General features: G+C 49.4%; 2 protein-coding genes across 2 annotated transcripts; one reads left to right on the top strand and one right to left on the bottom strand.

Moving 5' to 3' along the window:
* Positions 1-336: 336 nt before the first annotated feature.
* Positions 337-5,178, bottom strand: LOC149281869 (BUB3-interacting and GLEBS motif-containing protein ZNF207-like). Its single transcript, XM_089498890.1, has 10 exons — positions 5,138-5,178; positions 4,101-4,366; positions 3,704-3,871; positions 3,320-3,395; positions 2,844-2,917; positions 2,429-2,586; positions 1,951-2,043; positions 1,109-1,348; positions 681-855; positions 337-497 (listed from the first exon to the last, which is right to left on the bottom strand). The coding sequence occupies exons 1-10, from the start codon at positions 5,176-5,178 to the stop codon at positions 337-339; spliced, it is 1,452 nt and encodes a 483-aa protein (XP_089355016.1).
* A 1,635-nt stretch (positions 5,179-6,813) lies between these two features.
* On the top strand, positions 6,814-9,297 carry LOC149281868 (protein Njmu-R1-like). The gene is made up of 10 exons (XM_089498797.1): positions 6,814-6,938; positions 7,082-7,162; positions 7,414-7,539; positions 7,627-7,752; positions 7,831-7,888; positions 8,071-8,190; positions 8,266-8,330; positions 8,649-8,785; positions 8,883-8,983; positions 9,073-9,297. The coding sequence occupies exons 1-10, from the start codon at positions 6,814-6,816 to the stop codon at positions 9,295-9,297; spliced, it is 1,164 nt and encodes a 387-aa protein (XP_089354923.1).
* Positions 9,298-14,507: the final 5,210 nt, after the last annotated feature.

The following is a 14,507-nucleotide window of genomic DNA, read 5'->3' as shown; positions in this document are numbered from 1 at the left end:
AACAGCAAAGTAATGGTGCAGAACTTGCCTTGGGATGGAATTTGGCGCCTTCACAATTAAACGAACCATATTTACTAAACGCCACTTCTAAAAACCTAGGTGAAACATGAAAAAGAAGCCATACAATATAAATTGCAACATCAGGAAAATCTCCTGTTTTGAGCCCCGCAAACCCTCCCTCAAATTAAAAAAAAAAAAAAATTTTCCCCCGGTAATAGAGTGTCCAGCAGTTCTTGGTATGCAGGGAGATAGGGTATTAGCCACAAAGCGGGAACTGGCGAAAGCTGGGCTATATACACGTCACAAGATGAGAAAAGGTTTAATCGCCAAACCTATTTAATAGCGGCCACCTTGAGACATTACAGGAGGTCTGATTCCCATCAGAGGCCGTGGGGGTCCTCCTTGGTACTGTGGAACCATTGGGGGTCCTTGTCCATAAGGGGGCATCCCAGCAGGGTGATATCCAGGCATTCCTTGGTGTGGGCTGCCAAACTGTCCTAAAGTGATGAACAAGGGAGCTTAGATCAGTACACAAAGCAGATACATTCCTCTATTTAATCCTCAACATCTAAATACATAAAAATTAGGAAGCAAGTTACAAGCTTCTATTTGGTACTCCGAGGACGTACAGGTCCTGCGTATGGGGAAAAAAAAAAATCTAATCCTTGAAATGGGCTCACCATGAGGGGGAATCGCATGCCTCATTCCCGGCTGCTGGGGAGGAAGTCCAGACTGTGGAGCCATCATGCCCCCCATTGGACCAACCCCAGGATTAACCCCAGGATTAACCATGGAAGCCTGGCCTGGCCGGGGCAGATTACGCTGGTACTTTGGATGCTGGGCCCTTTTTTCTTCCTAAAAGTAGAAAAAGCACAAAAAGAAGATAGACAAAAAATTAAATACAAAATGAGTTTTAAAACCTAAAGTTGAATTCAGAACATTGCATGAAATTAATCCTTCTCTTCATGAAAATGGCATGTCTGCATATACAGTTAAAATCTACAATAAAACAATTACAATGAAAAGAGAAAAAGCTATTGATTCTGGAACCTTAGTTCCAGCAACATTTCAAACATTTCCAAAAGCCATTACTCATGAAAGTACTTACCAGCGAGATATCCTCATCTGGGTGGATCAACTTACTGGTTGCACTAGTTGTGGTCAGGGTAGCTGGCTTACTTGTTATGGAGGCAGGTTTGGCTGCAGTGCTATTGGTTGTACTAGTGGTTGACATTGTGGACTGGGTGTAAGCCGGGAATGTTGGTTTTGGCGGGTCTGTCCCTGTGACTGGCATACTGTTCAAGGGTTTAAAATCTGTTCCAACGGGTCCCGCCATCGATGTTTGTGCCTAACCGGTAAAATGATACAGTAAGAGCCAAGGCCTTTTGAGTTAGACTGCCAAATCTACAGGACAAGCAGGAACATCACAAGCAAAACAAAAAGTATTTTATCACTGCAGTGACATTAAAAGCAAAATGCAGACACTAAACGGGGTGTAGATGGAAAGAAATACTCAGGAACATTCTCCCCAAGATCAAACCCACGTTAACGTGGGTTTTTGCAGTTTTGTCAAAAGAAATGTACAGATATAAAGCCGAGAGGCTCCATCAAGGATCCCCACCCCCTACAGGGTACCTGCTCTGGTCACAGGCCCAGGGTTAAAAACATATCTTTTGTACGTATAGCTGGCAGGGTAACGAGAATGTCCCTTAAGAGCCGACGATTAGCCGTAAAGATGGAAATACAAATTTTAAAATCATGCATTAAACCAACATCTGCTCACTCATATGCACTGTCAATTGCATGAATTAACCCTTTAGACTTTAAATGGTAAAATTTGAACTTCTAAATTTTAGTCTTCCTGAAACTTGATAATTGATTTTAGGCTTGTATGTTTTTCCAAAGGGTTAATTTGCAAAGCTAATATTAATAGTGCAATTTCCTGCATACTTGTGCTGTGCTAGGAAACAGCGCTTTAGAAGATGCTGAGAGAGTTTCTGAATTGGAGGACGTTGTACTGGAGCTTGTGATCTGTGAGCCCATCTGCAGCAACGAAAGGAAGGAATGAAGATGCTACCTCGATGCCTGGAAAAGTTCAAACCAGTACACAGCCTACATAACGGCGTCCAGATAAGAGAATCGCGGAGCCAATAGAGCATTTAGATAACAAAGAATGGGACCCCATTCTAACCAATCCAGGTTTGGGTAACGCACATGTTGCAGTGCTCGTCACCTACTGAATGGTTAGCTTCTGGCACCTGGAGCCACTTCTCTTAACAGTCACTCTACACTGGTTTTCCCATGAAGTGGAAACAGGGCAGCTCTGCTTATCACAACTAACCATCCACCGCAGAGGAGTAGAGAAGGGGTGTGGGGGGTAAATACTGGAAAGATCACATAAACGGTAAAAATACATAGCATTTCTCACCTGCCCAGCACTAGGGAAAAGTGGTTTGGGAACAGACTGCAAGGTAGCAGCAGATGTGTTAGGAGCCGAAAGTCTACCAATACCCGGCGGTGAGGTGATGGGCTGCGCCTGAGAAACAGATGGGATTCCTGGCCGGGGTCCAACAGGCGGCGGAACACCTGGAATTCACATCACAATACCAGTATAGTATTCCCATGCGACAAAACCAACATAAAACTTACACAACCACTATTAGCTGAAGGCTCAGGACTTAAAAAAACAAACAAAAAAAAAAAAACTGCATGGGATTCTCCAAATACTGCAGATAGAAAGTGACCTCGCCAGTCGTATATAGAGGGGGCTCCTAGCCTGCCAATCCCTTCCTTACCCCACTTGAAGCTACAGAAAAGTAGTTTTGTCTGTGGACACTACATACCTGGGGGCAAACCAGCCATCATCGGAGGTAACCCTGGGGCGTGATGATGCATCATACCACCCATCGGCATCATCCTGTTTAAACAAGGTTTGCATTATTTTGCATGAAATTAGTCTCGAACATAGGTAAAAATTCCCAGAAACACAATACTTAATATTCTACTTTAAATCAGTTTTAAAGGTTTTCTTCCAATTAGACACGCAAACAAAAAAGAAAAAAAAAATCTTTCCTAAAAGCATCTGCTTTTGTGTCAAATGACAAACGTTCCTGGCAAAAAGGATATGAATGAAAAAAGCCAAAATGTATTTCTGCGAAGGATTTTGGCATCCAGCACAACCAATAATTATTTCTCTACCCCTAGATTTAAGAACAAGCAGTAATACAAAGCTATTTCGTGGAGTATGCGGAATAGCGTTTAATGTTTACATTAAAAACAACCCGGGTTAATCTTGTATGAAGGGTCAGTTTATACTAACCCATGATGCATTCCAGGCAGAACAGGAGGGATTCCTGGCATCAGTGGAGGAACAGATGGCATCAACGGGGGTATGCCTAAAAACAGGGAAAGCACGAGTGAGCATAAATACAAGAAACATCATCGCAACAGTGCTTTAAATTAACAGCAAATACGGACACCATAACTGATCACAAGATCATGAACCAAGAAATGGTTTTGTGGGATTGAAAGTATTTTGGGGAATCATCCATGGAAAAGAGAACCTTAAGTAGATATGTACTGGCATATGTGTAACACTGTGTGCTGTCATGTATTTTAGCATAATATACAAGAGGCTTGCCATTGAAACGACTTCAGTGTATAGCAGTGCTCATGCTATACAATAATTACGGTAGCACAATACCTGGTGGCATGCCTGGGGCACCTGGCATACCAGGGTGAAGACCTGTCTGCCCCATGGATGGCATATACCCCTGCTGTGGCTGCATGTGTTGCTGAAATGAAGTGGACGCGCCAGACTCATCATCGTCGTCATAATCGGAGTCATCCTGGTTTTTCTTCTTCTGGTTATCTGGGAATATAATGAAAAGAAAAAAAAAATGTGTCTGATCCTAAAATAAAATCTGCAGGAAAGGCTTATCCGGCCCTGGACAATATCTATCAAGAAAGGCACATTACAGGGAGCGTGTCTGGTCCACCCATATCGTGCCCGTCGCAAAACTTCAGCCCAATGAGGGCCGAGGGGCCTTTGGCCAACGTGGAACCTGTAAGTCACATGTTCTGTTGGAGCCAAGGTGTACCTTGTGTCTTTTGTTCCAGTAACCGCCTGCGTTCCTCCATGTCTTTCTCGGGAATGCCCTCCATGCCGTAGATTTCCAGCTCGATGTCCGTCCTGCCAGGGATGGCATTGGGTACGGCATCAATAGTCTCTTTGTGGACCTGCATGCAGTGGATGGCCAGCCCAGGGCCCGTGTACAGCTTCTTGTGGCAGATGTGACATTTAAAATGCTTCGCTTTCTGGTGCTGAATGAGAATTTTCTCATCATCGAAGTCACGGTTGCAATACCTAATGCGAGGTTAAGGCTTATTTAACAACGCACAAGGCGCCACACTGGGGACAGCGTGAGGGGTATGCATGGGGCAAATAAGTGAAAGGGAAGCAACCATAACACTCCATTCATTTCTAGGACACCTGAATTCCCCAGTAGCCCATTACACGCCACAAATACTCTCTAATTTACCCCACAGGCCCCTGCTAACCCATTACACGCCACAAATACTCTCTAATTTACCCCACAGGCCCCTGCTAACCCATTACACGCCACAAATACTCTCTAATTTACCCCACAGGCCTCTGCTAACCCATTACACCCCACAAATACTCTCTCATTTACCCCACAGGCCCCTGCTAACCCATTACACCCTACAAACTCATTTACCCCACAGGCCTCTGCTAACCCATTACACCCCACAAATACTCTCTCATTTACCCCACAGGCCCCTGCTAACCCATTACACCCCACAAACTCATTTACCCCACAGGCCTCTGCTAACCCATTACACCCCACAAATACTCATTTACCCCACAGGCCCCTCCTAACCTATTACACCTCACAAATACCCCTCATTCCCCCCACGATCCCATCCGAACACATTAACACCCACAAATACCCTCTAATTCCCCCCACAAGCCCCTCCAAACCCATTACACCTCATAAATACCCTCATTTCCCCCACGAACCCCTCCTAATCCACTACAGACCACAAATACCATCACAACCCGATCCTAATCCACTACAGACCACAAAAACCCGCTCATTTCCTCTGCAAAGGATACCAGCACCAAGGCTTGAGCTGCTTCTTCTTCTTCCTACCCATAGCGCCGCCGACTCACAAACACAGAGCGAAGACAAGATGGCGCCGGCGAACGCAGCTCCCAGCAGACAGCGCAACAGGGCGGGAATGGAAAGCACCGCCCACTGTGGGGGTAACCTGACCCCCCGGCAGCCATTTGTAGTGTGGCCACAATCTTGAGCCCGGTGTTACTGGGTGAGGGGATATCTGTGGGGTGTGATGATTAATGATGGTAAATTCGGATCAGTAAAGATTAATGAACCGATTCATCGCTTCACTCAATGTGACTCACAGCAGTTACTGCTTCCCAGTCACTACCTGCACTCACACTGACGACTGGTGACTCAGAACCGCTCTCAACGGTTCTTTCAGTCAGTGAACTGGTGACTCAGAGCTGCTCTTAATGGTTCTTTGAGTCAGTGAACTGATGTGCTGTAGACTGATCTGTGAGTCTGTGTGCTGTGCAGATGCCTCAGTCTAGGATCATATTACCAGTGTAGTTAATGATTCACAAACTGAACTGTTACAAATGACTCGTTCAGTCTACTGAACTGATTCATTCAGTTTATTGAAAAGAGTCAGTTCAAAAGAACGATTCGTTCATAAACTGGACATCACTAGTAATTTAACCAAGTCCCAAACAAAGGACACAACACACGTCTCGAGTAAAGTAAAGGAAATGAGTGATGAACTTCCAATTCCTAACAAATGTATTTGTATTTTTCAGCCAGGCGACCAAAAGCGCTTCCCTCTTTGATTTCCCAAATAATTGATCTATTTGCCACACACATCTACGGACTAAACGCTGTCTCTAGGAAAATGTTTGGCTGACTGACCCAGCTTGTTTAAAGGGGTGTGATTGGCTAATCGACACACTGTTCTCTAATTAATGAAAATACAATAAATACATTTTTATATGTTTCCGAGGGAAGGAATTGGCGTCGTATGTTTCCATGGGAAGCGGTTGGCTGACGGATCGAAACTGTCTGACGGCCCCCCTTCCCTGTTTTCAAGCGATCTGATTGGCTAATCGGCACACGGTATCGGATTAGTAAAGATACATAAATACATTTGTATTCTGTTTCTTTCAATTTCCATCCCAACAGAGAAGGCGGTTTTAACCCGTTTGATTCCGTTGGGTTGGAAATTACTGGTAGGTCGGATAAAAGAGGCAAAAGCCTTGTTCGACTGGGTCTGTAAACGGACTCAAGCATGCTCGTTCTTAGATATTTCCAGGGGGAAGGATTGGGTTGACGGACCTTTTATTCTACAGGGGAAGGGATCGAGTACCGTTTGTTATTGTTTCCAGGGGAAGTGATTGAGCGATGGCCCTAACATTATCACGAGGAAAGAAATTGGCTGGGCCTGGGTAATGCACCTTCTTGTTTCCGGGGGAAACGGTTGGCTGACGGACCTGGCAGATTGTATTGGCGAATCCGGTTTCCAGGTGGAAGTGGTTGGCTGACGGACCTGGCAGATTGTATTGGCGAATCCGGTTTCCAGGTGGAAGTGGTTGGCTGACGGACCTGGCAGATTGTATTGGCGAATCCGGTTTCCAGGTGGAAGTGGTTGGCTCACGGACCCTATTTTTCCAGGGATAACGGTTATCACCCGCTTCTCCTTTGGGGGAAGGCTTTGGTTGCTGGACCAGATTCCAAGATGCTGCAGGCTCAGGTCTCTGTGGCAGAATCCATGGATGGAGATGAGCTAAGGAGTGAGGACAGCTTTGTGGAGGAGCGGCCATGTATCCACTACTATGCTTTGTATTTGTACCAGGCTGGGAGGTCAGGCTTATGTATAACACCGTTCCCACCCCCGTGCATATATAACGCCATCCCCGCCCCTGCTGAGTCCCCTCCCCCACTGAATCCTTGCTTACAACACCCCATCACTGTGTATAGGACACATGGCTGTTATTGTTTTGTAGCTTGTCGCATGGGGCCGCAGAAAGCGATGATGGGTCCCCTGTGTGTACCACGCGAGAAACGCCTCCCGCTGAGGGCTTCAGGTAAATTGTCCGTCTTTATCAACTGCCCCGTCTCTTCTCGCTTTCTTACTATTTGCCCCGTCCGGTGACCTGTACGCTGCTCGTTCCCATGCATTAGAATCACCTGAGCTTATTGTTTGTGCTCGCTTCTGGGGGGAACTAATTATTTGTCGCAAACGCCATGGCACTGTATATATATATATATATATATATATATATGTATATATATATATATAACCGGTGAACACGCTGCCTCTGTGTTTTGTTTGAAGCTTGTCGCTGGTGGATACAAACCTCCCGGCTGAGTCTGAACCCGAGCTGAGGAGTTTCATGGCTAAGCGTCTGTCTCGTGGGGCCCTTTTTGTGGGAATGGGGAACGTTGTGTCTGTTGAGCTCAGGTAGGACCCCCAGGAGCAAAGCTTTGTGAACTGAGCTGATGTTAGTCCATCGCTGCATTTAGGTGATGTGGCCCTCTTTGCCCCCAGCTTTGCAGAGGACGCTGTGGGCTGTTACTACTGCCTGTTGCGTCAGGAGCAGGCGTGCGATCCTGGCTCTCGACCTCCGGAATACGTGGTCTGCTTCCTGGGGGGCCCCGAGAAAGGCCTGGATCTATATCCTTTCACTCGGATTGCGCTCGCCCGCTATTCCCCGACGTCCGGCTCGGGTGAACCTTTTCCTTAACGTTTTACGTTTAGACTGGAACTGGACAAACACGCCGAGCGGCTGAAGGCTATACTGGACCCCCAGGTATGTAAGACCCCAGTGGGGCAGGGCTGGCGGTGCGTCAGGGCAGATTTGGAGTATCTGGTTTCCGCGAGCGGTCCGAGTTCCTGCGTCACAATGCAGGATCCGAGCTGCTTTGGTGGTGGCGGCGGCTCTGCAGCGGGACCGCTCTCCGTGTCTTTCTTACACCAGATATCCCGTTGCAGGCGACCCATCTGGATACCCGAGTGTCGCTGCACCTCGCCGGCTGGTTTGCGGAGTCCGTGTTGCCGATCTCCCGGGTGGTCACGCTGTTTCAGGAGAAGCTGGCTTACCTCCTGCACGCTGTAAGTGGGGCAGAGCAGCCGCCTCTCATGTGGCGTGTTCACGGCGCAGGCTCATCCGGCTCTGTTTGCTTTTAGGCGCTGAGCTCCACTCCGCTAGAGGTGAAAAATTCAGACGTAGAAACCGAGAACGACATATTCAGGTAAAGTGTAAAGAGTTGGTAGCACAGGGCCTCGTGCATGCGCCGTGTCTGCCACAGACACGAGACACTTAAATAAGAGGAACGGCCGACAGGATTAACGGGAAAATCAAGCCTGACGTTGGAATAGAGGGTCGGCGGGCCGGTATGAGACTGGATAGCGAAGTATCCACATTGAAATTGGTTTATATGTGGGTCGATGGGTAAAGGCACACGGCCCACGCTGCCGGGTTACCTCCACCAAACGCACAGGCTAATCGTTGTGTGGGAGCCCCTCGTGACCTTTCTGGACCGCTCTGATTGGGGGCTTTCTGTTATTAGGTTCCTGAGTTCTGCCAGTCTGCACGGCCTCGTCCAGGACCACGGCGCGACGTCTCTGTGCGTCACCACGACGGAAGAACTGCGCAAACCCGTGACGGTGGACTGCGGAGGGTCCCAGCCACGTCTGATTCATGCAGGTGAGGCCCCCGGCGTTTCTTCCGCGGATAACGTGGCGTCGGCTGGTAGGTGCCGAACTGCCCGGGACACCAAATACCTTTTCTTCTGTGTCAACAGCGAGCAATGCCTTCTGCGAGGACTGGGTGCAGGTCTTCATGAACAGCGCTGGCGGAAACCCCTTCCTCTTTCGCCAAAAGCTGGAGAATTTCAAGCTAAAGGTAAGTCTCCCCGCCGTGGCTCCTGTGGCTCGTGGTGACTTCAGGAGCAGATAGACTGACGGCCGACGTTTCCAATTGTTTTTCCGCAGGTTATTCAGGACATGAACAATCTGAAACGGCTGCTTCGCCAGGCAGACACGAGCCACTATGCCCTGTTCCGCTGCTACACGTTTCTGAAGAACTGCGGGAACGGCGACATTCTGCTGGACGTGGTGCGAGCCGAGCAGGCCGAGAACCCCGAGTCCAGCGGCGTGGTCAGCGTCCTGGAGGAGTTCATCCGCGATGAGGGCTTCGGCGCTCAAACTGCTTTGTAAGTGGATGGTTCCTGCCGTGACGCTCCGTGGTATGTCAGTCGCGTGGACGTGGCTCCCGACACCGTGTAGTTTGCCGTTTAGAAGCCGCATGAATGCCACGTCTGAAATCACACGCTTTGCGTGGGGAGAATTTACACACGTGGGAAGCTCAAGCCCTTCTGATGGTGGCCTTAGCGGGTCCAATCCCCCAACACGGATCCAATGATCATCGCTGCAGCGGGCGGGCACTCGGTCCGTGGCCCTCCCGTGAGGATAGCGTGTGTGCGATATTCGCCGCCCTACTGCTGGGTCCGTGGGATTTTCTAGGCCACGTGCTGTAGTGTAGTCAGGGTGCAGAGCTGGGTGTTAATGCTCTCCGGGGTGACTCCGGGGCTAACAGATTCCGGGCACGAGACGTTCGAATGATCCTGAAAACCATCCATAAAAGGCGTCGCGTTTGTCTCCAGCGTCTGCTCACCGATCCGGAATCCACGTGGAGGAAGCGACCCCAATCTCACTAGCGAGGCTATTTTATGAATGTGCTGCAAGCTTCCAACATCCGCCTGGCGCTGAAAACGTGACGGACCCCCCGCCCCCGCCTGGCGATGAAAACGCACTGGACCCCCCCCCATATGCTGAAAACGCAACGAGCCCCCCCCATACCCTGAAAACGCGCCGGTCCCCCCGCAGCTCGTCTTCTGCCGTTGAGTTTTGTTTTTGAATTTGTTTGTTTGGTTTGTGAATAAAAGCCGTGGTTTGGTGGAAGGCTCGGCGCTCGCTGCCTGTGTTCATTCGCTTCTCGCAGCCGTCGGCGTCACTTACGGGGTCCGCGGGAAAAACTTACGGGGTACAAAGAAAAGGGCAATAGAAACGCATAGCAGCCCCGCCCCCCTCCGGCCCCCGAACCTGCAAAGCTCTATGAGCGGCGCGACAGGACACGGAAACACCTTATATATATATATATATACATTATATACACACCGCGTACGCGGCGGGTCAGGTTTTATATATTATATACGTTACCCGGCGGGTCGGGTTTTATATATTATATACGTTACCCGGCGGGTCGGGTTTTATATATTATATACGTTACGCCGGCGGGTCGGGTTTTATATATTATATACGTTACGCCGGCGGGTCGGGTTCTATATATTTTATACGTTACCCGGCGGGTTGGGTTTTATATATTATATACGTTACGCCGGCGGGTCGGGTTTTATATATTATATACGTTACCCGGCGGGTCGGGTTTTATATATTATATACGTTACGCCGGCGGGTCGGGTTTTATATATTATATACGTTACGCCGGCGGGTCGGGTTATATATATAATATATACGTTACGCCGGCGGGTCGGGTTTTATATATTATATACGTTACCCGGCGGGTCGGGTTTTATATATTATATACGTTACCCGGCGGGTCGGGTTTTATATATTATATACGTTACGCCGGCGGGTCGGGTTTTATATATTATATACGTTACGCCGGCGGGTCGGGTTTTATATATTATATACGTTACGCCGGCGGGTCGGGTTTTATATATTATATACGTTACGCCGGCGGGTCAGGTTCTATATATTTTATACGTTACCCGGCGGGTCGGGTTTTATATATTATATACGTTACGCCGGCGGGTCGGGTTTTATATATTATATACGTTACGCCGGCGGGTCGGGTTTTATATATTATATACGTTACGCCGGCGGGTCGGGTTTTATATATTATATACGTTACGCCGGCGGGTCGGGTTTTATATATTATATACGTTACGCCGGCGGGTCGGGTTATATATATAATATATACGTTACGCCGGCGGGTGGGGTTTTATATATTATATACGTTACCCGGCGGGTGGGGTTTTATATATTATATACGTTACCCGACGGGTCGGGTTTTATATATTATATACGTTACCCGACGGGTCGGGTTTTATATATTATATACGTTACGCCGGCGGGTCGGGTTTTATATATTATATACGTTACCCGGCGGGTCGGGTTTTATATATTATATACGTTACCCGGCGGGTCGGGTTTTATATATTATATACGTTACCCGGCGGGTCGGGTTTTATATATTATATACGTTACGCCGGCGGGTCGGGTTTTATATATTATATACGTTACCCGGCGGGTCGGGTTTTATATATTATATACGTTACGCCGGCGGGTCGGGTTTTATATATTATATACGTTACGCCGGCGGGTCGGGTTTTATATATTATATACGTTACCCGGCGGGTCGGGTTTTATATATTATATACGTTACGCCGGCGGGTCGGGTTTTATATATTATATACGTTACGCCGGCGGGTCGGGTTTTATATATTATATACGTTACGCCGGCGGGTCGGGTTTTATATATTATATACGTTACGCCGGCGGGTCGGGTTTTATATATTATATACGTTACGCCGGCGGGTCGGGTTTTATATATTATATACGTTACGCTGGCGGGGCGGGTTTTATATATTATATACATTACGCCGGGTCAGGTTCTGTATATTATATACGTTACGCCGACGTGCACCACGGGTCATGTTCTATATATTATATACGTTACGCCGGCGTGCGCCACGGGTCAGCTTCTATATATTATATACGTTACGCAGGGTCAGGTTCTATATGTTTTATACGTTATATCGGCTTCCAGTAAAGTAAGTCTTTATAGAATTAACCCCTTCACTGCTGACTTGCAGGAGGATCCGGTCGCTTAGTGACAGACAATGAAATGTTTGGTGTTTTCATGGTTTTAATCAGTAAAATGGAAATCAAACTATGATTTTGCCCCCCGCCGATTTATTTGCCCGCTCCAGGAGTGAATGACGTGGTCTGGATGAAGCAGATGGTGGGAGCGAGCGGAGATTCAGATTGAAACAGCAGGCGCTTCTACTGATTGGCTGAATGCTACTTAAGGGGCGGAGCCAGGAGAACCTCCCCAATGCTAAAGAGGCAGATTCAGGGTTTCTGCACCAAAATCCCTTCGATTTCACACGAAGGGTGTATTCACTGGAGCGGCAGTCAATGAAAGCGAGCGCTGGTCCTGTATAATGTATAATGTATAATCACTGGGTGAGGAGACGGGCAAAATGACACTCATTTATCTATACATTATACAGGGCCGCTCACTGATTTATCTATACATTATACAGGGGGGCAGCGCGCTGATTTATCTATACATTATACAGGGGCCCCGGCTCGCTGATTTATCTATACATTATACAGGTTCCGGCTCGCTGATTTATCTACCTGCTGTAAGAACCTCAAGGTTTACGTGGCCCTGCACCCTGCCCTAGATCCGGGGGTCCTAAGCCCGTCCCGCATTCACTATCCAGTTATTGGAGCGTTTCCTGCGACGTTTGGAGGTCACCGTCCGGCTTCCGCGTCTCCTACAAGAAAAAAGCTTCCGATTAACGCGTCTTTACGGGGAGAGAGCGACCGAGCCGGACATCTGGCAGGAAACGTGGCGTAATGCAGCTGCCTGCCACGTGCCCACGTCCAATCCTACGTGGCACATGCAGCCCCTGTGAAGTCCACCCAGCAGAGGGGTCTCCGTGTAACAGCATCTCGTACGGAACTCGTACTGGAGCGGGGGGGGGGCCCTTCCAGATATATGGAGCCCCCAACCCTGCGTGGAGGAACCCTGGATACATAGAACCGTTCAGTAACCGCTTTCCCCCAATATTAGGGAAAGACCCCCCCCCACCAAGGACTGAGAATGTGGACGGGGAGGAGAGATTAACCCTTTCTTACCAGACACGAGCGATAAGCCGCTCTCGGCACGTCATAGATATGTTTCTCATCATCCCCATCGCTGGCCGTTTCTTCATAAAGACGAAAAAAAAAAAAAAAAGAAAACGAATACAAATTAAGAAAACCGTAACCGGAGACGACGATGCATGCGCCAACGCAGGATATTACATACTATATATTACCCAGAATCCCCGGCTGCAGCGGTGCTCTGTATGCTGGGTGATTATGGGGTAATGAGGGGTTATTACCCAGAATCCCGGGCTGCAGCTGTGCGCTGTATGCCGGGTGATTATGGGGTACGGGGAGGGGGGGTTATTACCCAGAATCCCCGGCTGCGGTGGGGGCTCTGTATGCCGGGTGATTATGGGGTACGTGAAACTGCATGGAGCGTGGAAATCCGTGGTTCAGTCTGCGGGAATTAGCTGCTCCCCGTGATACTCCCAGACATTACCTGCGAGTGAGTGGACTCCGGCCCGTGGCTCAGCCCTCCGCAGGAGTCCGGGGATATCATACCTGATGGGCAGAGGAGACAGATATCAAATAAAATGGCACCTGCCACGCAGAGATCGCATCGCCTTCACCCGCTGCCACGCAGAGATCGCACCGCCTTCACCCACTGCCACGCAGAGATCGCATCACCTTCACCCGCTGCCACGCAGAGATCGCATCACCTTCACCCGCTGCCACGCAGAGATCACACCGCCTTCACCCGCTGCCACGCAGAGATCGCATCACCTTCACCCGCTGCCACGCAGAGATCGCATCACCTTCACCCGCTGCCACGCAGAGATCACACCGCCTTCACCCGCTGCCACGCAGAGATCGCACCACCGTCACCCACTGCCACGCAGAGATCGCACCGCCTTCACCCACTGCCACGCAGAGATCGCATCACCTTCACCCGCTGCCACGCAGAGATCGCATCACCTTCACCCGCTGCCACGCAGAGATCGCATCACCTTCACCCGCTGCCACGCAGAGATCACACCGCCTTCACCCGCTGCCACGCAGAGATCACACCGCCTTCACCCGCTGCCACGCAGAGATCGCATCACCTTCACCCGCTGCCACGCAGAGATCGCATCACCTTCACCCGCTGCCACGCAGAGATCACACCGCCTTCACCCGCTGCCACGCAGAGATCGCACCACCGTCACCCGCTGCCACGCAGAGATCGCACCGCCTTCACCCACTGCCACGCAGAGATCGCATCACCTTCACCCGCTGCCACGCAGAGATCGCATCACCTTCACCCGCTGCCACGCAGAGATCGCATCACCTTCACCAGCTGCCACGCAGAGATCACACCGCCTTCACCCGCTGCCACGCAGAGATCACAACACCTTCACCCGCTGCCACGCAGAGAGCACATCACCTTCACCCGCTGCCACGCAGAGATCACAACACCTTCACCCGCTGCCACGCAGACATCGCATCGTCTTCACCCGCTGCCACGCAGAGATCGTACCACCTTC

This window comes from Sceloporus occidentalis, unplaced genomic scaffold (assembly GCF_023333645.1).
Source record: "Sceloporus occidentalis isolate IW3139 unplaced genomic scaffold, rSceOcc1.0.p SCAF_126, whole genome shotgun sequence".
Classification (NCBI taxonomy): domain Eukaryota; kingdom Metazoa; phylum Chordata; class Lepidosauria; order Squamata; family Phrynosomatidae; genus Sceloporus; species Sceloporus occidentalis.
This window is presented reverse-complemented; position numbering and strand designations above follow the sequence as displayed.

Excerpts from the sequence above, each read along its gene's own strand:
- LOC149281869 (XM_089498890.1), bottom strand. The coding sequence starts at position 5,178 with ATGGGTAGGAAGAAGAAGAAGCAGCTCAAGCCTTGGTGCTG. Across the intron at positions 4,367-5,137 it reads CAGCTCAAGCCTTGGTGCTG|GTATTGCAACCGTGACTTCG; the intron begins GTATCCTTTGCA and ends ACCTCGCATTAG. Across the intron at positions 3,396-3,703 it reads TGCCCCAGGCATGCCACCAG|GCATACCCCCGTTGATGCCA; the intron begins GTATTGTGCTAC and ends CCCTGTTTTTAG.
- LOC149281868 (XM_089498797.1), top strand. The coding sequence starts at position 6,814 with ATGCTGCAGGCTCAGGTCTCTGTGGCAGAATCCATGGATGGAGATGAG. Across the intron at positions 7,540-7,626 it reads GTTGTGTCTGTTGAGCTCAG|CTTTGCAGAGGACGCTGTGG; the intron begins GTAGGACCCCCA and ends CTTTGCCCCCAG. Across the intron at positions 8,786-8,882 it reads GCCACGTCTGATTCATGCAG|CGAGCAATGCCTTCTGCGAG; the intron begins GTGAGGCCCCCG and ends CTGTGTCAACAG.